The 27,053-nt window shown below is 40.9% G+C and overlaps 1 protein-coding gene across 3 annotated transcripts in view; it reads right to left on the bottom strand.

Annotated features, from left to right (window-relative positions):
• Positions 1-27,053, bottom strand: part of COL15A1 (collagen type XV alpha 1 chain) — a 359,120-nt gene that overhangs the window by 173,545 nt on the left and 158,522 nt on the right. For all 3 annotated transcript variants that reach the window (XM_075826867.1, XM_075826865.1, XM_075826866.1), the window contains 5 exons: positions 22,096-22,170; positions 21,167-21,256; positions 12,024-12,153; positions 10,454-10,560; positions 5,134-5,259 (listed from right to left, as the gene is read on the bottom strand). In XM_075826867.1, the coding sequence (XP_075682982.1) occupies positions 5,134-5,259; positions 10,454-10,560; positions 12,024-12,153; positions 21,167-21,256; positions 22,096-22,170 (528 nt within the window). The remainder of the gene's footprint in view (positions 1-5,133; positions 5,260-10,453; positions 10,561-12,023; positions 12,154-21,166; positions 21,257-22,095; positions 22,171-27,053) is intronic.

The following is a 27,053-nucleotide window of genomic DNA, read 5'->3' as shown; positions in this document are numbered from 1 at the left end:
TCGCATCTTTAATGCAACCCAAAAAATGGTCGCTAGTCCGGCAGCACATATTCCTGTGTAAACAGGGAGATTTGCTCCCGACATAGTGCAAATGCATGGGGACGACTTTAAAATGGAGCTAACGAGCACTGATTGACGAGCTGTATCTTCGATCGACGCTCGTTTTCACAGACCAGTATCAGGCCATCTAAAAGGACCTTTTGTAATCTATATTATTAGAGAAAAATGCCTCTTTCTCTACATCAGGCTCTTTCCTCCCCCTCCCTCCTAACTGTTCACTCACTCTGAATTTACAGCTTTCTATATCTCCTCAAGATTAAACGGACTGACAGATCAGCCTATGGTCCGCAGCAGAGTTTTCCGCAACGTCTGAACTAACTTGCCTAAAAATTGATTGAAACCACTGTAAAAAACAGCCGCAGGAGAATTCCACTGCGGCTTGTCCGCAGCGGAATTCCACAGCAATTCCGCCACGTCTGGCCGTGCCCTAACAGTAAGGGTATGTTCAGACGTGGCGGATTTGCTGTGTATATCCACTGCGGACAGGCCACAGTTTCTATAGCTTTTGAGCTAACTTAGTGCAGACTTGCCGAAAACAACGGTGCAGAAACTAGCTTGCGGTGCGGAATGTACATTCCGCAGCATACACAGTCTGTTGCAGAGAAGCAGAGTATTTTTACTGCGGATTTCAGCCTTAGCAATGCAAGGCTGAAATCGCAATGAACCCTCAAATATGCACCTTTTGCTACAGAACCTTTGCGTAATTGTCACGAATTTGTGGCAAGATACGCAGCAAAAAATTTCCGTCACATCTGAATGTACCCTAATGCTCCATTTACTAGCTCAGAGAATAAGAGATAGAGCTTCCAGAGGGGAAAACTGCTAAAATAATGCAGAATACAAGTCATATAATGGCCAGAAATAGTGTTATTCCTTCACTTACACACATATGCAGGGCCGCCATCAGGAATTTCAGGGCCCCCTACAGCTAAATTTTCTGGGCCCCCCTACCGTGGCACCGCCTGTTAACGGTACTCCGTCCAGCACTATATTATGGTACCCAGGGCCGCCATCAGGGGGGGTATTATGGGTACTGATGTGAGAGGCCCGGCCAAACCTAATTGAAAGGGGGGCCCGGCAACTGCCGAGACTTGCCTTTGGTAGAAAAAAAACAGGCCCCTGCAATGGGGCTTGTTTTTTTCACCAAAAGAATGTCGTGAGCTGCGGGGCCGCCTTTCAATTAGGTTTGGCCGGGCCTCTCACATCAGTACCCATAATACCCCCCCTGATGGCGGCCCTGGGTAGCATGGGGGACGTCAAACACTGCCGCCCGTGCGACCGATCGCGCACACCCGCAAACTCCCGCGCATGCGCACCCGCCTGGAACTGCGCACCGAATTTTGAGGCAGATTTTGACCTGCCCACACTATCTTGCCGCGTTTTTTGCCCGCGGCGATTGATGACAGCAGACAAAAAACGCAGCGAAAAATGCATTTTCTGCCTCCCATTGATTTCGATGGGAGGTCAGAGGCAGAACCGCGGCAAGAAAGGACGTGCTGATTTTTCTTTTTTCCGCGACTGGCTCCCATTGATTTCAGATTAAATCAATGGGAGGCGGTTTTGGAAGTTTTTTTGGTGCTGATTCTGACGCAGTGTCCGAGTCAATATCAAGGCCCAAAAACTCTGTGAACTGGGCCTTATTGTTAGGGCTTATTCAGACGAACGTGTAATACATCCGTGCAACGTGCGTGATTTTCACGCGCCTCGCACGGACCTATATTACTCTATGGGGCCGTTCAGACTGTCAGTGATTTTCACGCAGCGTGTGTTCGTGTGCCCGCTGCGTAAAACTCACGACATGTCCTATATTTGTGCATTGTTCGCGCATCACGCACCCATTGACGTCAATGGGTGCGTGAAAATCACGCCCAGCACTTCCGCAGCAGTATAAACTATGAATGAAAACAGAAAAGCACCACGTGCTACAAACAGAGTGTCATAATGATGGCGGCTGTGCGAAAATCACCTAGCCACGCATCATACGCTGCTGACACACGGAGCTGTTATGGACCTTTTGCATGCGCACGCAAAAAGCACACGCTTGTGTAAATCCGGCCTTAGGGTAGGAACACACTAGGCATGAACGCTGCGGATTTTATGCAACACATTTTATTGTGGATAATCCGCAGCGTATTACAGTCGCAGCCGAGTGGATGAGATTAGAACAAATGTCATTCACACGCTGCAAAAATAACGGACCTGCAGTGTGGCTTTTGGCTTTTTAAGCCGCAACATGTCAATGTATTCTGTGGAATCGCTGCTCCTCTGTTGCGGAAATGCTGCGGTTCTGCCGCAAAACTCACACATGAGAAAAAAAAAAAAGGCACTTTTTTAAATTTATAAGAAAGTTTAGACTTGCCCCGGCCGTAGTCCTGGTGACGCGATCCTCTATTCCGGGCTGCGCTAATAATAGAGGATCGCGTCACTTGGACTACGGCCGGGGCAAGTCTAAACTTTTTTATAAATGTAAAAAAGTACCTTTTTTTTCTCATTTGTGATTTTTGCGGCAGAACCGCAGCATTTCCGCAACAGAGGAGCAGCGATTCCACAGAATACATTGACATGCTGCGGCTTAAAAAGCCAAAAGCCACACAGCAGGTCCATTTTTTTTGCAGCGTGTGAATGACATTTGTTCAAATCTCATCCACTCTGCTGCGACTGTGATACGCTGCGGATTCTCTACAATAAAATGTGTTGCATAAAATCCGCAGCGTTCATGCCTAGTGTGTTCCTACCCTAAGGCTGGATTTACACAAGCGTGTGCTTTTTGCGTGCGCAAAAACGTGGCGTTCTGCGCATGCAAAAGGTCCATAACAGCTCCATGTGTCAGCAGCGTATGATGCGTGGCTGTGTGATTTTCGCGCAGCCGCCATCATTATGACACTCTGTTTGTAGCACATGGTGCTTTTCTGTTTTCATTCATAGTTTATACTGCTGCGGAAGTGCTGGGCGGGATTTTCACGCACCCATTGACTTCAATGGGTGCGTGATGCGCGAACAATGCACAAATATAGGACATGTCGTGAGTTTTACACAGCGGACACACGGACTCACGCTGCGTGAAAATCACTGACAGTCTGCACGGCCCCATAGAGTAACATAGGTCCGTGCGAGGCGCGTGAAAATCACACACGTTGTACGGACGTATTACACGTTCGTCTGAATAAGCCCTAACAATAAGGCCCAGTTCACAGTTTTTGGGCCTTGATATTGACTCCGCCACTGCGTCAGTATCAGCACCAAAAAACTTCCAAAACCGCCTCCCATTGATTTAATCTGAAATCAATGAGAGTAAGTCGCAGAAAAAAGAAAAAGCAGCACGTCCTTTCTTGCCGCGGTTCCGCCTCTGACCTCCCATCGAAATAAATGGGAGGCAGAAAATGCATTTTTCCCTGCGTTTTTTGTCTGCTGTCCTCAATCGCAGCGGGCAAAAAACGCAGCAAAGAACGCAGCAAGATAGTGTGGGCAGGGCAAAATCTGCCTCAAAATTCTTTAAGGAATATTGAGGCAGATTTTTTCGGCCTGCAAAATACTGTGTGTGAACAGGGCCATACTTAAACAGCACTTTGACACACTTTACTCACCATGTCAGAAGAGCTGCTCCCACTCCAGTCCTCTTCAGGCGATGTCTTCGGTCCAGACGTCGTCCTTCACCTCCAGGCTCCAGAAAATGGCGGGGATCGTAGAACTGCCGCCGCGCAAGAACTAGACTCCTCCCCCTCTCCTTACGCAGCTACGCTCTGGAGAAGGAGGAGGAGGCGGAGTCGGACGAGGAGGAGGTCGAGGAGTTGGAGGCGGAGTCGGACGAGGAGGCGGAGGAGGACAAGGAGGACGAGGAGGACAAGGAGGACGAGGAGGAGGCGGAGTCGGAGGCGGGCCAGCAGGTAAGTAACCGTGCGCCGCTGTCCCTGTGTGGCTGTCCTTCCCCGTCGATGTACTTGTGTTGCTCCCTCTCGGCGGCGCGCCTGGTCGTTCGCACGTGGGCGCGCGCTTGCGATCGTGCGCGCTTGCGGTCGTGCGCGCTCGTACGCGCGCAAGCGGTGGTGTTTCGCGGCGGCGGTGATGAGAGGGGGGCCCGCAGCTCGGGGGCCCGCAGCAGCTCACGACATTGTTTTGGTGAAAAGAACAGGCCCCATTGCAGGGGCTTGTTTTTTTCTACCAAAAGCAAGTCGCGGCAGTTACCGGGCCCCCCTTTCAATTAAGTTTGGCCGGGCCCCCTACAGTACTACCCCTAATACCCCCCTGATGGCGGCCCTGCACATATGACAGCTTATTATGAAAAGTCACCTGAAAGGTTAGGTACACTTTAAGTTGTCTAAAAAATTCTACTTAGCCATTGTATAGTAACATTTTTTTTAGTCCCATATGTTCACATACTTTTGACAACAAGACATTTCTGCCAGTACTTGTCTGTACAGCTTTCACAGGGATTGTTGTCTTACTTTACGCCATGTCTGTGGTACACTATAGGCTTCTAGGCTGGGGCAATCTCCCATATGAGCCGACATAGACTTAATTGCGCAAAGGTATATGAAAAGGGTGTCCTTTTGGCAAACGTCTGACCAGGATATGTTGGAATCCCACATCCTGAACTGTATTGAAATGCACAGTCTGTATGACTGTATACAAAAAGTTATGCCACATTTTTATAACTTGACAGACAACTACGGGATTAATACATATAAAAGAATTTAATTGGAAATCCATTGGTTACATGCATACAATCTTGGCTTGTCTTGTCTTGCAGCAACGACAGCCACTTTGTCCTAATCATGTACTATGGTTTTACTACAGTTTGTGGACGTAGATTTTACAAGGATTTAGATTTACAATTACAACAATGGGAATGCTAAATAAAATTAAAAGTTAAAACCATATTGTACTGCAATATAACTTATTTAAAGTGAGACTAAATACATTTTAGATCTATTTGATCTAACAGGATTTTAGAATATAGCAGTACTGAAAAAGTTCCCCAAAAAATCCACGATTTATTGTAATAAATACTGTATAAAAAGCCATAGAAAGGATATTAGTATACCCCTGAAGCAGGTGTACGATTCATTTACTTACAGGTTCACCTTTCTTCCCATGTAGTCCTGGTGGCCCAGGAAGACCTGCTTGAGCTTGTTGGTCAGTTATTCCTGGTGGCCCTGGTGGTCCAATTGCACCTGCTTCTCCTTTTTGACCCTTCTGCCCCTAAAATAAAGAAATACATAAAATAAAGTCAGCAAATAACAGCAAAAATGCATTTGATTGGTTACCGTTACGGTATATGATGTCAATACAGCATTTGTGATAAATCCAGAAAAAATATTTGAAACACTATCAAGGATTTTAGACAAAATATATATAAAATATAAAACATATGCACCTTGCAATATATCTCCTTTACCTATTTTGCCTCCTTAGTGGTGTTTCACTTTTTGGATGTATTTGCTACTGGTGTACAGAGTCCTGTGGTTAACTAGTAGCTAATGGTCCACATATATTAATAATGGTGTATTTCACACCAATGAAATCTGGTGCATTTGGAATTGTCTGACTCTGTGAATTTTTTTTTGTTTTACATCTGCCTTGAGCAGCCATTTGTGCCACTAATTTGCACTTCTTTTTTTAATCTTTGCTCTTGATAAGTGATTAAAAGTACAGACGCGGGAATTGCTGTTGAATTCCGCTGCGGACAGTTCGCAGTGGAATTCTGCAGCAGCCGTTTTTTACATTTGTTTCCATACATTTTTAATAAACTTAGTTCAGACGTTGCAGAAAATAACTGGGCGGAAATTAGGCTGTGGTGCAGAATTTCCCCTCCGCAGCATGCACATTATGCTGCGGAGAGGAAGCGGAATTTCACTGTGGATTTCAATCTTTGCAATGCAAAAACTGAAATCTGTGGCAAGTCCGCTATGATATCTGCAACGTCTGAATTACCTGTCAAATATGCAAATGTTGCTGCAGATTTGTGGCGTAATTGCCCTGAATCGGCAGCAACATTTGCAGCGGAAAAATTTTGCCACGTCTTAACGTGGCCTTACAGTCTGGCCACGTCCACCTTTCTTACCTGTTCTCGGTTTTTGGAGTAAGAAGACAAATGTCAGTACAATTTTGATTCAATTTTAGACGCAAATTTTCAGCCTGTGCAATTTCCACCAAAATCAGGCATAAACAAGCTGCAGTGACTGAAAAGAACCAGCTTACAACCTAGAGTGATGAAGAGGGTAAGTAGACATACACTGCATCAGTGAAGGAGAGAACGCTCTCACTAAGCTGGGGGGAGGTGGAGTGTATGTATTACGTCCTACAATGCAGTTTTATCTGAGGAGTCATAAAAAATAAAAACAATATTGCAAAGAAAAAAAAATACACATTTTTTAAAAGTCTAGTTATGTAATAGCAATAACCAGGGACCTTGATTTTAAGCATTTTATTGATGATGTAAATATCAGTAGAAATGGCAGCTTACATTTTCCCATGCTGACTTGCGGTGTATAATTCTTTGATTGCCTACCTGCCCACTACACCTCATAGTCCTCTACATACACGCTCACTACACCTCCTTGGCTATCTCCAGTAATATCTGCCAGCAGACCAGCGAAGAGCAGGACAGATGAAGTAGCTCCTAAACAAAGCAATGGCCCATGTACGCCAAGTGAGTGATGATGTGGCATACATTGGGGCAGTGCCAATCTAGAGGGGAGATCATGTGAACTATGTATGTGACGTACGTCACATCAGAATCACGGAAAAGAGGAAACGTGTGCAGGATTCTATGACCGTGGCTTTAATCGGGGCATAGAGAGCACATTGGAAATGTAAGTCAACATAAATATGACTTATAATTGTATAAATATATAAATAAAACATTAATTAAATAGAAATAAGTCTTGTAAAACCCTGTGAAGGCCAAGATCACAAACACGCAGTTACATGGGATGAAATGTCATCCCAGGAGGACAGCAGCACGAAGAACAGCCGGCTGAACAAAGAACCGTCGCTATGGTAGTGCCAGGGAAGTAAGTATGGACTTTTTAATTAAATTGAAACAAGAATTATTATTTTTTTTCACATTTGCTATTTGTTGTGGCTTTTACCTCCCCATTGATTTCAATGAAACAAAAGTGTAGCGAATTCACAGCAAAAATTGACATACTGCGGATTAAATATCTGTACCGCAGGTCAATTTATGCACGTTTTCTCAATGGATTTTTACCGCAGCATTTGGATCAAATTTGTTCAAATCTTATCCACTTAGTTGCTACTGTAATATGCTGTGCATTTTCCGCAATAAAATCTGTTTTGGAAAATCGGCAACTAATCTGAAATGTGTGCACCTACACTTTCAGGCTGTAGTTAGAAATGTAGTTTTTTGCGTCAGTTTGTAATTCATTTTTTTAACCAAACACAGGAGTAGATACAAAAGAGAGGAGAAGTATCAGTTTTTCTTTATACTTTTCCTTCTTTTTGGATCGACTCCTGGCTTTGGCAATAAACACTACATCAATAGAGCATCAAAAACTACCACAAAAACTGCATGTGTGATTCCAGCCTAAGGCCCCATGCACACGACCATATTTTTCATCAGTAAATATGGTCCGTAATTATGGACCTATTTATTTCTATTGGCCACGGACACCTTTCAGTATTTTTACTGATGGGTGTCCGTGCTGAAAAAATTATAGAACCTGTCCTATTCTTGTCAGTAATTACATCACGGGCTCTCCCATAGAAGTTTATGGGAGCTTCAGTAAATACGGACGGCTACGGATGTGCATAAACTATCCCTATTTACAGAAGTGTTGCTATGCAACATGTTGATGACATCGTTTGCAGCCTCTCTCTTTTTTTACAGATCCATATATACGGATCAAATACGGATGCCTACGGATCCGTATTTACAGACAGTATGTACTAATAGATGAAAATACGGTCGTGTGCATGGAGCCTAAGGCCTCATTGACACATTGCAGATTTGGTCAATATTTTGCATAAGTATTTTGAAACCAAAACCGGGACTGGATCCTATATACAGTGGAATTATAATGAAAAGATTTACATTTCTGTTATTTGCATCCACTCCTGATTTTGGCTTTAAAAACTTTTACAAAATGCTGACCAAATCTGCAAAGTATACTGTAAATGAGGCCCAAGGGTGAACGTGGTTTATTTGTTGCATACATTTCTGGGACTGTTCCATAAGACTGAATGGGGTTTGTCAAAGCCAAGCACACACCGGAAACTATAGGCCTGTAAGTTTAACCTCCATTGTGGGTGCAATATTTGAGGTTTTTCTAGGAGATGCTATCATGAAGTATTAGGGCTTGTCCACACGTAGCAGAACTTCTGCGTTTCTTCCGCTGGAATTGCGGATGGAAAAAACTCAGCAGAATACAGTAGCAGCAAAGTGGATGAGATTGAACAAATCTCATCCACATGCTCCGTAAATACTGAGCGGGAAAAACGTTCAGAAATGGACCAGTGTTGCAGAATTTTATTCCGCAGCATGTCAATTGTATTTGCGGAATTGCTGCTTATTTGTTGCAGGTTTTCCCCATTGAATTCAATGGGGAGGTAAATCCTGCAACACATAGCAGTTGTTGAGTTTCTTTGGGGCGGGTTTGCAGCGATCCCGCCGCAAAAAACGCACTTCAGAAAAAATATCATACTTACCAAGAAGTCTGTGTTCCTCCCTCCAGCTCGGCATCCTCGGATAATGTTTCATCCAATGTGACCAATCACAGACTGTAGCGGCGGTTACATGGGATGAAACATCATCCCAGGAGGCTGGCCTGTGTGACGTCGGAGGGCCGGTCTCCTGGGATGATGCTTCATCCCATGTGACTGCTGCTGCAGCCAATCACAGTCTGCTGTAGTCTCCTGGGATGGAACGTCATCCCAGGAGGCCGGCCTGGTAGCAGGCTGGTTAATGCAGCAGTTTTCCGCAGCGGACTTTCTGGGTGAAAAACTGCACCACAGTTTGGGGCGCTTTTTCACCCGGAATTCCCTTTGGCGCACAGGGCGGATACGCTGCGTGCTTTTATGCAGTGTATCTGTCCCGTGTGAACACGGCCTTACAATGAAAATAAACTTAAAGGGGTTTTCCCATCAGAGACATTTATGACATAACCACAGGATATTGAGACAAAAATAGGACATTTTTTTTTTTGAAGCAGCACAAGTTCCGAGTTCCTGGTGCGGTGCACGCTGTCAAGCCAGGCAAACCTTCTCTGGCATAATGTAATTTCCAACAAAGCAGCACACGTCTCCAAATCTTCAAAAAGCCAGGCTTGAGAAAGACCCTTCACTCACTGCGTGTCCAAACGTTGCCTGTTTGTAGCATGATGTTTTGATAATAAAACCTTCTTGAAGTTTTGGAGACGTATGCTGTTGTATTACTGCTTTGTTGGAAATAACCACAGGATATGTCATAAATGTCAGATGGTCCCACCACTGGGAACCACACCTATCTCTAGAATGGGGTCCTCTAAACTCCGTTCTCGCTTTTTGTGCTCACGCTGCCTCCCGGCCACTTACTGATTACATGGTCGGGAGTTACGGAAACTCAATGAGCTACACTGTTTCCGTAACTCCCATAGAACTGACAGGAGTTAGGGAAACAGAATAGCTCGCATGCAACGTTGCTTCCATAAGTGCCATTCACTACTATGGGAGTTACAGAAACATCGTAGCTCAGCGAGTTTCCATAACTGCCGACCATGTAATAAGGAAGTGGCCGGAAGTCCAAGCTAGAACGGGGTCCCCTAAACCCGTTCTAGAGATAGGTGTGGGTCCCAAAGGTGGGACTCGCATCTATCTGACATTTATGACATATCCTGTGGATATGTCATAAGTGCCCCTCATGGTAAAAACCCCTTTAACGCTGCATCAGCATGGGTTTTGTGAGGATACGGTCCTATCAACTAATCTGATCAGCTTTTATAAGGAGGTACATTCTAGGCTGGACCTGGGTAAGTCTGTGGAGGTGGTGTATCCAGACTTTTCGAAGGTGCTTGATACTGTACTGCTTAAAAGTTTGGTATATAAAATTAAAATGCTGGGACTGTTTGGAAGATATGTGTAATTGGGTTAACAACTGGCTCAGTGATAGAAAACAGAGGGTAGTTATTAATGGTACATCCTCTAGGTTACCAGTGGGTTTCCACAGGGGTCAGTATTGGAACTTCTTCTTTTTAATATGTTTATTAATGATCTTGTACATTGCTTACAGAGTATAATTTTAGTATTTGCAGATGATACTAAGCTCTGTAAAGTAATCAACACAGAGGAGCATAATGTAATACTACTAGAAATGGCAAATTAAGTTTAATGTGGATAAATGTAAAGTTATGCACTTTGGGCCAAGCTCTTACAGTTACATTGTAACAGCAAAATTTACCCAGCCTTTAGAGTTTGGATATAATGCCTCGCTTCCTGAGCCAGTGTCATTAAGCGCCAAAGATTCTACTTTTGCCGTTTCAATACCATTTTCTTTGTTGTTTACTTCTGAAAAATAGAAACAAAGTCATTCATTAAAATAAACTAGTCTGTATTCATTTTCTCAGCAGCAGATGAAGCAATTATTGCACAGTATGTAAAGTCACATAAATGAAAAGTCTACATATAGGCAAACAAGTGATAAAATGTAACACTAACCAATGCTTTACAGGAATTTAAAAGATTATTGGATAGAATTTTGAGGGATTTTATGGTCACAGTGCCATCCTGTGTTTGTGATAGTATGGATTTTCTGAATAAGATTGAAAGGGATTCAGGTTGACCATGACAACCTGTTAGTAATGCCCTCAATGTGAGGGTGAAACGTTGCACCGAGATGTGGTGGTGAATAAACTCTTTTGATATTTTTGGAGTGGTCCATTCTTTGTTAGTTAGTATAGATCCCTATACAGTTCTACACCACACAGTACTTTCCTTCTGGACTTACTACAGTTTGTGCTGATGCACAATTAGCTTTTCTTTGACTCTTGTAAGTCTCCGAGGATGACTAAGTCTGTTACTAGCTTTAGCCCAGGATAAGTCTATTTTTTTTTTAGAGATTTTGTGATCTGTAGAATCTGAGGGAATGTATATTTATGTCAGTGTAGTTGCCCCTGTGACTATATAGGCAAGACCTATTGAGAAGTTCGGCGACGGGTGTATGAACATTTAAGTGACATCGAGTATTAATGCAACACACTCGCGGTCCGACATGTACACTAATATCAGGGCGTTACACAATCTAGAAAGTTTGTTGTTATAGAAATAGTAAGGGCTTCCTCAAGGAGAGTGATTGATAGATTATTGGACAGACTTGGTGATATCAGACTTGGGTTTGCAGACCCCATTATTGAGGTAAAGGTTAAACAGCTGGGTTGTGGAATAAAAAAAAGACCACTATATGTCACAATCTTGGAGCAAGTCCATGTTACCCCTCCCCCTGGGGTCATCTATAACTATACAGGGACAGAAGGAAGATCACATATCCTCCTCCTCTCCCCTCACACTGCCAGCAATTCCTCCACTACCGCACTCTGCTGTTCACACAGGCTGAAGTAAGAGCTGCAAAACACAGTATATACAGCTCCCACTTCAACCTGCTTTAGCTCAGGCTAGATCACAGCTAGAACCTTTAGTGAAAGGAAAGTGTTATTTACCGTGAGAGTAGTCAAGATATGGAATGTCCTACCTAAAGAGGAGGTAACGGCAGATACTATTTTATGACAGCTTTGAAAAGAAGAAAAAGAAGAAAAAAAAAGAGCTACATGCCTATCTACTATCCAACTGCGGGTCATATCTCAAGGGTATAAATGTGGGGCAACTGAGGGTTGTAATTAAATGAGCAATGAATGATGTATAATAAATCTAATGTAAGTATGTAATTATGTCATAAGATGTGTGATGAAAAAGGACTGTATGTTTTCATAACAGATTTTAAATATAAGAGAAAGGTAATGGAGTAATGTTAGTACCTTGCGTCTTTTCTGTATTGCTGGCATGACTCATCTGTTCTAACGGTTGAGCAGAGCCAGAGTATTCCATCTCTTCAACTTGGCTTGAAACTGTAGGCGGTGCCTTTACTGGTCCACTTATTGCTTTTGGCTGAAAGAGAATCATTAGTTATGGCTCTCAGAAAAATTATAATGGTATGATACAATGGGAAATAGTTTACAGATATTTCATATGATATAGTCTAATTGATCAGATTTACTTAATTATTAATTACTGCATAATTAAAATATGTATTTAAAGTGTATCTGTCATGAGACTATGCTAACCTATATAAGGACAGCATAGAATGGGGACAGGTCCACTCTCCTATAAGCCAAAACGGCATCTCTTCATAAGGGAAGCACTCATCTTCCTCTCCCAATTCTTCCTGTCCCTCTCGTTATTAATTGACAGCTGGTGTTAGCAAACCTCCGTCTCTTTAGGATTGTCATGACTACTAGCCTAGCTTCTCGGTGGCTCTGGTTTGAGTTGCAGAGCCAATCTCATTTCTCTGACTTCTTCCTATCAGATTCTAGGGTGGAGTATTTAAGTCTGGTCAGTTCTTTCATTGTTGCTTGTGAATTTCTTTAGGTATGCAAGTACCTGATCAAGATCCTGGCTACACCCTGTATCACCTGACTATTTGGATTATTGGAACTGGACCTAGGCTTTGTCTTTAGATTAACCCTTTTGCTCACTGATTTGGACATTCTGCTCTCGGCTGGTATTCTCTGCAACTCCTATTATTCTTCTGCTTTTTTATTTGGACTTAAAGCTATTCCTGGTTACTTATTCTGTTTGCTGTTTACCCTCTGTCTGTCTGGTTTCCATTCTGGTATTGCCTGCATTGCACCTCCTGTCCAACACTGTATGCTGTTAATGCAACCTGGGTTCTATGCAGCCAAATCCAACCTGCCTTGCGGTGGGCTCTGGTGAAGACCATAGAGTAGCCTTAGACTCTGCTGATCAGAGTAGTGACGGACTTGAGATAGCGGATTACCTGCACGCTTTATCCAGACAGTCTCCAGCTGCCTTTGTGGAAACGCTTACATAGCAATTCTAAAACTTGCACTCTGGGGAATTGCTCAACTAGTGATTCCGTTACATCTGGCTGCTGTGTATCATAAGTGCATATTCCTGTCATGAATATATCAGACTCATAACTATGAGTCCGGTCTATTATTTGTCGCTACACTTATTGTGCAGTTTTGGCTAAGAGGAGAGTGTTCCTATCCCCATACTATTCTGCCCTTACATAGGGCAGCATAGTTTGATCAAAGATCTGCTTTAAATATGTATTGCAGCCTGAATTGCTAAATATATTATAGTTTTGTGACTATAAGACTCCCAATTCAGCTGAGAAAAATTCTACTAAAATGATCTCTATATTACTTACGGCTCTGAGCAACTTGGAAGTTATTTAGTTATTTAGAGCAGTAGAACAGTTATGTTCCCAATTTTTTGTTCTAAACCAAGCGTCAGACTCTTCCCAAGTGCCATCCACAACCATTACATTCAAACAAGCAGAAGTGCCCTGGCAGCTGGTGCTCAAAGAGATCAAATACTGAAACAAAAAGTCGTTATTTGGCTAGAGTGATGATTAGGGGGAGGATGGATCATGGTTTCAGGTCTGGTAGTAAACAATACAACGAATCAGGTATGATTGTGGTACAGAAGGGGTTAACTGAAAAGACCAGGTTTTTCTAAAAATCCTGGCAGTTACAGTGGGAGTGTGGCTGTTTTTTTTTATAGTATTAGGCCAGATTCACATGAACAAGTGCAAACTCGGACGTGAAAAACTGCAGTTTTTTTATGTCCGAGTTGGACTTGTTTTCACGGATCCCTCATAGACTTGAGTCTATTGGGGGATCCGTGAAAACGGATTCAAATACATGTCCTATTTTTCCACAGGCCCTTCACACGGCCCAATTGAAATACATGTGTCCGTGTGATGCCGTATTTTTAACGGCCGCCACACAGACGAGTTATACGCTTTTCTCAATTCGGCCTTACTGTAGTGTCCTAGAGAATACCTTCACATAATGGTCCCTGATTTGCCTCATGCCCTAGAAGTATAATTACGTCAGGATGCACCCTGGGTTTAAAGGACCAGTATGCTATGAGTCAAAGTGCAACTTATGAAAGGAAAAGCAAAGATCATTCACAAATATCTATGTGAATGTTTCTGGAAGTGATCTGAACTAGAGATATCTTTCTAGATTCCCTGTCCGTAGCCCCATTGAAGAAAACTACAGGCAGCCAAGTTTTTTTTTCTCATTTTCAAGTGGTCCAAGCCATTAGTGTGTTAATGTGTTTGGTCATGGAGCACTAACCTAGAAAACCTCTATGTGAGATCCACTTATTGAGCACTTTTCTTCTGTATCAAATGAGTTAAACAAACCACGAAATACATTGGAACTGAATGTACTAGATAACCACCAATACAAAACAAAAAGCTGCCAAGTCAAAAGAAATGCACATGAACTTAATTTGATTTCAAGTACACTTAGCAGATGTGTCTCATCTGCACTTATCAAACCTTGGAAGGAAAGATAAGGCCATGTTCACATGCCATATGTTCAGGCTGAAAAAATACGAGGTTGATTTCAAGAGAAAACAGCTTTTGAATCTAGGAGTTTTTCGAGCTGATTTTCAAAGCGTTTTTGATTATTGAACACGTTTTTGAAGCGTAACTCGATGCTTATTTTTTAAGCTTTTTTGAAGTATCAATGAAAAATGGTAAAAATCATGTTGTGAAATGCTTCAAGAAGTGACATCTTTTTTTGTGAGGCCTATTTTTACGAGGCATAGTTTTGAATTTAGCAGCATAAAAATATGGCTCATATGAACTACACAGTATATTTCCCATTGTTATCAATGGAGAGCTGTTTGCAGGCATATTTCAAGTGTATTTCAGAGCTTACTACAAGCGTTTAACACTCCGAAATACACCTGAAAATATGCTGTGTGAACATGTCCTAACAGTAAAAATTAGGTCTAGTAATAGGCCATGTGTATGCAACAATTCCAATTGGACAAGTAATTTTGCTGTTAGTAGCACTCTGCTTGGCACAATTATCTTGCAAGACACTATGTGGGCACTATAAGGCTGGGTTCACACAACCTATTTTCAGGCGTAAACGAGGCGTATTATGCCTCCATTTACGCCTGAAAATATGGCTACAATACGTCGGCAAACATCTGCCCATTCATTTGAATGGGTTTGCCGACGTACTGTGCCGACGACCTGTAATTTACGCGTCGTCGTTTGACAGCTGCCAAACGACGACGCGTAAAATGACTGCCTCGGCAAAGAAGTGCAGGACACTTCTTTGGACGTAATCTGAGCCGTTTTTCATTTAATTCAATGAAGAACAGTTCAAAATTACGGCCGTCAATGACGCCTCGCAAAATGCGAGTACGAGCAATTACGTCTGAAATGACGGAGCTGTTTTCTCCTGAAAACAGCTCCGTAATTTCAGACGTAATGGTCGATATCGTGTGCACATACCCTTACTGTTGTGGCAATATTTGATTGATTGATTGATTGATTGACTTACTGTGAGGGGAACTTTGTGCTTGTTACATATTTTTGGTGCACTATCTGTGTAGTACTATTATTTTGGGGGTACCTACAGCTAGGGCATTTAGAGGCACTGGGCAAAAAGCAAGCACAGTATTGGAGGTAGCCACAGGATGGCACTGTTAAAGAGGGCAGCATGATGGGGAGCTTGTGTAGAGAAGGAAAGGATGTGCTAAAGATTTCTTAGCTGGAAGCAGTCTTCATGGCGCTCTGGGCCAGATGAAGAAGACGAGGAAGAAGAACATTTACAATCGGAGAGGACGTCACCTGTGAACCATTGCATTTTACTATTGTTTAGTCTGCCTTTTACTGCTTCTGATAAGTATTGTATTCACTTGTATAGCGTGCAGCATAATGTTACTCTGCAGACCATCTGTGTGGAACTATCTATCATCTATCTATCTATCGATCTATCTATCTATCTATCTATCTATCTATCTATCTATCTATCTATCTATCTATCTATCTATCTATCTATCTATCTATCTATCTATCTATCTCATATCTATCTATTTATCTATCTATCTATCTATCTATCTATCTATCTATCTATCTATCTATCTATCTATCTATCTATCTATCTATCTATCTATCTATCTATCTATCTATCTATCTATCTATCTCATATCTATTTATCTATCTATCTATCTATCTATCTATCTATCTATCTATCTATCTATCTATCTATCTATCTATCTATCTATCTATCTATCTATCTATCTATCTATCTATCGGTCTTCTATCTGTCTGTCTGTCTGTCTGTCTCTGTCTATAAAGTAAAATTCATCTGCATTTTACATGGAAAATAAGAAAAGCTTTGATAGAACAACAATGAAATGGAAATGAGGCAGGTTAGCAAAAGTGCATACTTACTCCACCCCATGTAAAACAGAGAATTTGAAATGATTATTTTCCCATCATTTGATGGAATACACCACCATATTACCATACTAACTACATTGGATTTCTGTGTTCTCTCTATGTTTCTTTGATATCGATAATCATTGAAATCACAGTAGAACATTTTATAATACCCACATTGAACATACTGTAGATTTGTGTACTTGTCCATTCACTAAGTAGAGTAAAAAAAAGTGTAGTGTTAGCCAGAAACAATGTGCAATGTTAAATACTTTTGTCAAAGAAGACAAAAGTATAGAAGGTTTGATACCTTTATTGGCTGACCATAAAAATGATATATGTAAGATTTCAGAGCACACAGGCTCCTTCTTCAGGCAACTTTACAAATGAATGACTGAGAAAAAAAGCACAACATTTAAGATGTCACACAAAGACAATAAGTACATGAGGTGATACATCATTAAGATAACCCGGGGAAATAAAAAGGAGGTTATAGGGGTGATGACTTAGGAGTTAAGGCATCTGGAGTCAGTCTGATGGGGGATGTGACGTGTGTCCATGTAGTGGCTCATAAATCCAGGTGTTAGATTGAGGCCTTGTGTCAATGACTGGAATGTTATCATCAGTTGGAATTCCCAATTTTTTCTTTCTCTGTCATTTTTAAAATGACCCTTCAGTATTAGGACTGTGGTCTGGTCTAGGGAAGTGCTTGTCCATTCACTGAAAAGTGGAAAGGAGACTAAAGATCCAAAATCTTAGTTTTGTAATTATATACCTATTGTATTGTAATACATCCTACATTCGCTATCTGGATTGTCCTATAATCAGAACATAAACCGCATTTCTTTGTGCACGCAGGAAAGGGAAGTAAAAATAGATCTGCTCCTTTGATCTTTAACCTCATAGGCTGGAAATACATCCCAAGGCAGCAATTTCACAGAAACAGACCTTTTCCTGTCTTTATACTGTATGTAACAGATATGCCTGTAATAAACATGCATTATATCCTGAAGGCAGCTTGATCAATTAAATCTTGGACCCGTGAATAGAAACATCATTTTTCTTTTCATTTAAGTTTGAATGTTGAACATCTCTTTACAAGATGTACAGGTTTTACTTCATAAGGGAGACATATCATGGAAAACATAAAGCAGGACATTCACTAATGGATGGATATGGGAATGTATTTAAAGGCTATGTAAACCTTTGAAAGGCAATTTTTTTTAAAAATAAAAATGTGTATCCATGTGTTTTGTGTAACTTTGTAAACACTTTTTATTAAAAATTATTTTTACTTTTTTAGATACAGCTGCTCTTTATTTTCTATACAGAGCAGCTGTATCTAGTGCTATTCACTGAATCCGTCAGTCCCGCGAACCTGACATCTTCAGTGACAGCGGGACCTGCTTGTCTCTGACATGCATGGTCCACTGTAAATTATCACATCTAAGTTTTTTATATACAAAGGAGCTGTATCTAAAACTGTATACAAAGGAGCTGTATCAACACCGCAGAAGAAATGCCTCCCGATCTGACCCCCTTAGACTTTTATCTTTGGGGTCCTCTGAAGGCAATAGTCTATGCCGTGAAGATACGAGATGTGCAGCAACTGAAACTACGGATACTGGAAGCCTGTGCTAGCATTTCTTCTGCGGTGTTGCTATCAGTGTGTGAAGAGTGGGAGAAGAGGGTTGCATTGACAATCCAACACAATGGGCAGCACTTTGAACACATTTTATAAGTGGTCAGAAACTTGTAAATAACTCATGAAAGAATAAAGTAACGTTAAAACCAAGCACACCATTGTTTTTCTTGTGAAATTCTCGATAAGTTTGATGTGTCACATGACCCTCTTCCCATTGAAAAAACTAAAGTTGGATATAAAATGGCCGACTTCAAAATGGCCGCCAGCTCGAAAAGTTTCCCCCCTCCCATATACTAATGTGCCACAAACAGGAAGTTAATATCACCAACCATTCCCATTTTATTTAGGTGTATCCATATAAATGGCCCACCCTGATAAGTTATACGATTTTCCAAACTACTTTTATATTAATTCCTCATGGTTTTCAAGATCTCTGCTTGTTGTTATTCAGTAGGAACATTCATTGTTTACTTCCACTGGATAAAATTCTGTCCATGGTCACGTGAAGTATACAGGTGCTGGGATCGTGACAGTTACAGTGTGTGTCTTCTAATGATTCCATTCTTATCACATGATCATGGACAGAGATCTTGAAAACTGTGAGGAATTAATACAGAAAGTATATTAGAAAATTGTATAACTTTAATTTTATCTAATCCTATTTTATTATTCTTTATGTTTGGGTATAATATGCATGTTCTAATTTACTTTTAATGCTGCTTTTTGATGGCCATATTACAGGTGCATTTTAGTATTCATATTATAGCCGCAATTCATGGCCTTCCCACAGTTCTACTGGACTTTCATCATCATCATCATCATAGCATTCTATGGTGATCTAAGACCAGTTAAGTAGAATCAGGAGAAGGCCATCTGAAAGCGGCCCTGGGGACATATTATTTTAACAACTTTGCATATGTGTCCATATTCATATGGCTTCTATGAGCTCCAGACACATAAGTGATCAAGCAAAGTAATTAAGTTTCCAGCCTCCTGGACTAAACATGAAGTATGGTGTAAAGAGTTTTATGCAAAGATCAGCACCAAAAATCCACAAGAGGATACAGTACTGAAAAACACCATACCCAGAGCATGCTGATTTTGGTAAAAAAAACGCCACTGACCACAAAATTGTCTCAAAAATGGCACAAACCAAAACGCAACTGTGTGTAGTGCATTTATAATTTTACTATAGACTTTTGTCACGATCTGTGGGTATGTGGACCCACTGGGCCATACCGCCGTAGCGGGATAGCAGCTGGCCAACAGAGTACCAAGTCAATATATAAATAGTCCAAGCACAAGGGTACCTGTAGTGGTTCAGACTGTAGCAATGGCTAGGCACAGATGGGACCTTGACCGCAGACACCAGACGTGGTGTAACACAGCAGGCGGAACCGGTGGCACAACATGACTCCAACAGGTTTAAGGCACAGGATACAGGGTACAGGTAGCAGGACACGAGAACAACGGGAACAGGATAACACTAAGGGACCATTTGCAAGACTAACATAGGAAAGCACAACAACGCTCAGGCAATGAGCAAAGGGGCAGGGCCCTTCTTATAGTTCAGGGTGATCATGGGCTAATTAATGATAATTCCCATGTGTGCGTGCTGGCCCTTTATATTAGAAAATTGTATAACTATAATTTTAACTAATCCTATTTTATTATTCTTTATGTTTGGGTATAATATGCATGCTCTAATTTACTTTTAATGCTGCTTTTTGATGGCCATAATACAGGTGCATTTTAGTATCCGTATTATGGCCTTCCCACAGTTCTACAGTACTTTCATCATCATCATCATAGCATTCTATGGTGATCTAAGACCAGTTAAGTAGAATCAGGAGGAGGCCATCTGAAAGCGGCCCTGGGGACGTATTATTTTAACATTTTGCGTGCTGGCCCTTTAAGGCCAGGCACGAGCGTGCGCGCACACCTTACGGGACACAGCTGACCGGAGCGGAAGTGAGCGCTGGTGTCTCCTGGGGAGGAGATGTGTGCCAGCGCTCTCAGATCAGTGGCTGCGGCTACCGGGGGGCGGGTAATCCCGACGGTCCGCGGCCATGGACGCTACAACTTCAATGTAACATCTGCCTGCACTTAAAAAATCACCACAAAGCGCTAAAAAAGGTATTAAAAACACCATCAAAAACGCAAAATGCTGTATGTGTATCCAGCCCATATGTTGCACAGTTCTTCTGCATTTTTGCAGCAGATTTCATCTTTTGCAATGGCAAAATAACACATACTGATTTGGTGAGTATTTAATTTTCTGCCATGTGTAAATGTATCTGAACAGGGATTAGGGGGAATATCTCTATCAATGTATACATGCTTGTCATCCCATCTTGATTTGTAATTTTGATGTGTAATAATCTTCAATGGAATCTGTCACCAGTTTTATTCTGCCCTATTTGAGAACAGTATAAAATAGTCACAGAGATCCTCATTTCAGTGCTGGGTTACTTGAAAATAAAGTCAAAGTTTTTTTCCTGCAGCCAATATTCATGATCTGCGGCTAGCCACGCCCCCTGACCCTGATTGACAGCTTTCTCCCCGTACTGTGCATAGGCAGAAAGTGACGGGTGGGTGGGGCTAGCCGCAGATCATGCATATCAAGGTCTACTGAGTGCGCTACTGTTATGGATTTTCATAGTGGATTTCACCCTTTTCAGTGTAGAAGGGGTGAAATCCGCTGCAAAATCTGCATGTAACACTTACACAAACTAGACATAGTAAATATTAGTCCCCTTAATGCTGCAACAATGTGTGTGTCAACAACAAAGTTTTCATATACAACTCCTTTTGGTGTATTTCTATCATTATGGAGATAGACACCTATTTATAAAATACTGAATGGTGAAGCAGTGCGGGCAGGACATGACAAAATGCTCTAAAAAAATTACAAGATCGAAAATGGATAAATGGTTTAACTTACGCACAACGTTTTCTATTATTAGAAGTAACTTTATATGCAGTACATAGTCCTGAATCACTTATACAGCCTTATCAGACAGCGATTTACTCACCGGTGCTGGAGTTAGAGGAAGAGATTCATGAGTTTCTGATGCTCCAATTTGTTCCCGTATGCTCTCATCCCCACTGCTTTCTCCGGAGGCCTATTAAAATAAGACATTGAACCAGAACCTATACAAACTTAGTATATAATATATATATATATGTGTGTGTGTGTATACAGTATGTGTGTATATATATATATATATGTGTGTGTGTATACAGTATGTGTGTATATATATATGTGTGTGTGTGTTTATGCGCAAACTAGATTTACTAAGTTGTTGTCCCCACATTTATATAAAAACAGTCAAATTACAAAACCGTAATATTAAACTAAATTCAGTTAACACGATTCCTTACTAGACTAAACCACACATAATAGTTTAAAGGGGTTTTCCCATAATCTTTATTTATCACCTATCCACAGGATAGGTGATAAATAGCTAATCGGTGAGGGTCCAACCGCTGGGACCCACACCGATCACGAGAACAGGTTTACTTTGCCGTTCTTATAAGCCCCATAGGAATGGAGCAGTTGTGCGCCTCCTCGACATTCACTCCATTAATTTTTATAGGGCTCTTTGAGCTGTCTTTGGCAGCCCCATAGAAATGAATGGAGCGGTGGCCGAGGATGCACGCTACCGCTCCATTCCTATAGGGCTCCCAGGAACAGCAAAGTAAGCCATTCTTGTGATCGGTGGGGGGTCCCAGCGGTCGCATCCCCACCAATCAACTATTTATTACCTACTCTGTGGATAGGTGATAAATAATGTTTATGGGAAAACCCCTTTAATTGCTATAAACCTATAATACTCATATGGTCTGAACACCTGTTTTAAACAGCCATGTCATGTTATGTTTTACTATTTCATAATAGTTATTAATCTATTTTTTATATCTAATCTCACGTGACCCTAATGTGAGTGTTTTGAAAACGTACATAGGGATCATCATCTTCACACTGATCCTCTGCTGCTCTTGGGTTTGGCTTCAGTGATAATTGTTGAATAGAACCCTGCAGAAAAAAGAAATCAAAGTTACTGTAGACTTTCAATATCAATATGACTTGTAGTGTATATAGTTGCATAAAAGATCCAATCAAAATTTGAATCCCAAAATATGGCTCCATATTTACACGCACTAATAATTTAATAGTTTTCACAACCTCGCATTTCCTATGTTGTACTATCAGCCTTTTGTTAAATATCAAATCAATGTGTTGTTAGGTAAAGGATCATCAACATGCAGGTTGCGAAAAATATATTGGGTTTGCATGATTATTTTGTACTATGCTATGTAAACCTTGGAGACATAGAAGCTTTATCGTGAACTGAAACCTGAATACGTTAGGTCATCGGTACTGACTGCTTCGGTGACAGTAATGATACCAATTATGTTTATTTTTTTAATTTGTACATTACTTTTAGGGAGAAAATGTGTTTTTGGAACTTTAAATATTTACTTTTTTTTTTGTACATTATTTATCTGGCAGGGCTTAATAGGAGCACACAAATGGCAGACCTTCATTAGGCCCTCAGATTGCCATGACAACCATCAGCACCAAGCGATCATGTGGGGTGATGGAGGGGCCCCCTTTTTCTAACGGCTTCGATGCCACGTTCACTATTTACTGTTGCATTCTAGTGGTTAAACGTGTCCCCCCCCGCCCCCGGCCGTTACAGTGGAGTGTCAGCTATTACATACAGTACAGCGGACACGTGCAGAGTATGGAACGGGCTTAGCCTGTGACTTGGCTCCATTCTTTTTTGTATGGCTCGTCTTAAGGTGGTCATACATATTAGATAGCTGTCACACGACAGAAATTCCATCTGAACTCAACTGAAAGCTCCACGCAGCATGAATGTGTAATAGGGAGAAGGTAATAAGCCGCTGCTAGACACCTCCAACATGCTTGACCCTTCTTTACCCTGATATCTGTCATTAAGGGACTGTCTGTACACCCTCATACACATTAGATGGTCGGTGGGCCTCCCTGAAATCGGCGGGTTCAGCCGACATTCATCTATGGACTCATTAACATCACGTTTTGGCCCTACATTTAGTGTACACATTCGGAAAGCACCCAACAAACACGCTAAACATGTCCACTGTATTTCATTTGACACAGGCATCCATATCCAGATACATCATAAGCTTTTTAATAGTATTTCATGACGTATCTGTTGAATGGATACCATTATAGCCTATAAGGATGTCACTGTCGGGCATATGTCACATCCTTTGTACACATCTGGACCTTTTCCCGGCATAAATGTCAAACGTAGGCCAAAAAACGGATGTGAATATATGTGTATGGGTGCCTCTAGACTAACCGAAATGAAAAAGGGTCAGATTCATGCCAATAGTAATAGATGAGATGATTTCATAGACCAAGCTGTGAAACTCTAGGCTATCACTTTGCAACAATTGTCTTCCTATATGACCCATCCTCTCAACGAAGCAAATGAGTGTGCTAACCCAACGTGCATATATAAAGTTGTGGAGTAAATGGTCATGAAGCGATCACCTGACTGGCATTAACTTACAATATAGTTCTAGGAAGCAGATGCCTTAAATTCTGTATGAAATAAATGATCTGAGAATCTTGTAAAAAGTGTTCTGAACTAATTCTGCAAATCTGTCTTCTAACGAAAAGTCCTATTTATCCAAGTGAAATTAATTTCCTCCTTTCATCACTGACTTTGAAGTCATTTGTGTTATAGTTAATCCCATGATTATCTGTTCTGTTCAATTACATAAATACAGTAAGAGGAGCAGTTCTGATTTATTGTAATGACACTTCAACAGAACGATGGACGGAGGTAACTTGACCATTGAAAAAAAGCTCCAAACAGCATCTGACTTATGAACAGGTCAGAATTATAATAAAAAGCTTCTATCTTCCTTCTATTCGGCTAAGTCTCCAACAACCATTTATTTAGTCCAAATTGCTAATTTGCTAGCACATTGGGAGACAGGAAACTATGTGGAATTCTGCTCAGCATGTTAAGTGGTATTTAGTTTCATTAATGCAAGACATAGTACAACCATTGCGAATTGGATTATGAAGCCATGAAACTGTAACTTTTCTTGTCTTCAGAGACATTAAGTTTGAAGCGTTTTTAAAGTTAAACAAAGAAAGAAACAAAACAAGAACAAAGAAACAAAACAATAAAGCCTGTGTAAAAGCTCAGATTAATTGTAGGAAAATATGTTGATTTCACAAGAAATCATCAGATTACGGTATGTCAGGTTTCTTACCTATGTTGCGGTTTTTGGAAAACGTTTAAAGGGCCAGGTTGCTGGATTTGGGAGAGAAGGTTTTGCCCCTAGGCCAGTAGACCTACACCCAGTCTACTAAGGACGCTGTGTATATATATATATATATATATTATTATAAAATTTTTTTCTTTAGCTGAATTTCACATACGCTTGGTTCTGTAAGTTACAGCTATCCCTTTACCTAACTCTGTTTAAATATATATTGTGCTTAGAAAAAGTATTTGTTCTCCTCCACATGGTTCCTATTATTGAATATTTATCATGTATAATGATTTCTGTTCATGTAACAAAGTGTACATTTCTTCTCATAGCATTTTCATGCTGCATAACCCAAGTTCACTTCATTGCCATATACAGCAAATAGGGGACTGGACATTCTCTTTAAAGTGAACCTGTCAGGTGATTTATGCAACCCCATCTGAGAGGAGCATATGATAGAGGGAGAGAAGCTGAGCTCCATGATATATATATGTTTATTGGATTTGAAGCAGTATTTCAGACTAAATCCTGAGAGGAGAGACAGTGAGAGTCCTGCTTACTCCGCCCACACACAGTGATTGACAGCTATCCCTTTCTTCAGTATGTGCACAGAAAAAGCTGTCAATCAGCCTGTTTGTCAGGGTTCTTAATGTCTTAAAGTCCTGGGAGGATTAACCTGTGCTCATCTTCTATTTCTCTATCATATGCTGCTCTCAAATGGGGCAGCATAAATCACCTGACAGGTTAAATTTAACAAGCAGAATTCGTAATTCATTGAATAATGGCAAGTTCCTGAGGTGGCAAAGCATACCTACACCATCACTCTACAGTAACTGAAGACAAAAAAATGAAACTCTTCTTAATGTGAATGTACCTAAAAAGTTTTCTTTAGCAACTTGGTAGTCAGTATAGGAAATATACCCAAACAGAATCAATATAATGTTACACTAAAGACTGCTACCTGCAGGATACTAATATTACTGCAAGTAATTTATCGAGTGGTATAGTGGGCTGGCTTTAGTGGAATTAGACTGTGAAAATGAAAATCTATTTTTTTCTAATAAAATGTAGGTTTAGCTCAAATTTTTCCATTTTCACAATAAATAAAGGAGGAAAAGCAACCACAGCATTTGTAAAGCAACCTCTTCTGAGCACGGCAATACCCCAAATGTGGTAAGAAACTGCTGTTTGGACCCATTCTAGGGCTTTGAAGGGATGGAGCATCATTTGGCTTTTGGAGCTCAAATTTTGCTGGAATGGATTGTGGAGGCCATGTCACATTTGCAAAGTCCCTGCAGGACCAAATCAATGGAAATCTCCCAAAAGTGACCCCATTTGGGAAACTACACCCCTGAAGGAATTTATCAAGGAGTATAGTGAGCATTCAGACCCCACAGGTTTTTTGCTAAATTTAGTGGTATTAAGCCATGAAATTGAAAAGCAAATTTTTTTTCCGATAAAACGTTGATACACAGTAGGGCTTAGAAATGCAGGAGCGCTATTTGGCATGCAGATTTTGCAGGATTGGTTTTTGGGTGCCATGTCGCATTTGTAAAACCCTAAGGTACCAGAGTACAGTGGAAGCCCCCAAGTAGTGACCCCATTTTGGAAACGACACCCCTCAAGGCATTTATCATTTTCCTGGACATATGACGGGGCTCAGAAGTGAAGAGCACCATGTGCATTTGAGGTCTATTTTGGTGATTTTTGCAGTATTGGCCCACAATTGCAGAGCTCTGAGGTCACATAGTAAAACAAACCCCTTAGACGTGACCCTTATTTTGGAAACAACACCCCTTAAGGCATTTAAGGGGTGTATTGAGCATTTTGCCTTCACAGGTGTTTTTTCATTAGAAATTAGTGTGCAGCGGATGGAGCAAAGTCAAAATTGCAGTTTGCTTTTGATATGCCATTTTAGTACACAATATGTTGTGCCCAGTTTGTGCCACCGAAGACAAACATACTGTATCTCATAAAGTAATAAGCGGATTCTTCAGAGGATGGCGATGCTATATATGTGGACGTAAACTGCTATTTGGGTACACTGCAGGACTCAGAAAGGAGAGAGTGCCATTTGGCTTTTGGAGCATAGATTTTGCTTGGTAGTTGCTCTGTTTGGGGTATTGCTGGTATTTCAGTTTATATTGTGGGGGCATATGTAAGCTGTGCGGAGTACATCAGGTTATAATAAGAGGGTATAATAATGCGGTAAATAAATATTTCATATATGTGTGGCCAGTGTCGCACTGATAAATGGTGCCCAATCTTATCCGCTTTTGGAACGCTCTGCACATTTTGTGTCGCCATATTCTGAGAGCCAGAACTTTTTTTCTCCACCGGAGCTGTGTGAGAGCTTATTTGTTGTGGGACAATCTGTAGTTTTCATTGTTACAATTTTGGGGTACGTGTGATTTTTTTTTGATCAGTTTTTGTTCAGTGTGGGCTATAAATAACATTTTTAATTTATTCTGCAGGTTGATACGATTACATCGATACCATATATATATATATATATATATATATATATATATATATATAGGTTTTTTTAAATTAAAAAAGTAGAAATCGAGGCACTCACCGACTGTGGCAATGAATTTCTTTATTCAAGATATTTTGGTCTATTCGATGTGAAGTCAG

This window comes from Rhinoderma darwinii, chromosome 5 (assembly GCF_050947455.1).
Source record: "Rhinoderma darwinii isolate aRhiDar2 chromosome 5, aRhiDar2.hap1, whole genome shotgun sequence".
Classification (NCBI taxonomy): Eukaryota; Metazoa; Chordata; class Amphibia; order Anura; family Rhinodermatidae; genus Rhinoderma; species Rhinoderma darwinii.
This window is presented reverse-complemented; position numbering and strand designations above follow the sequence as displayed.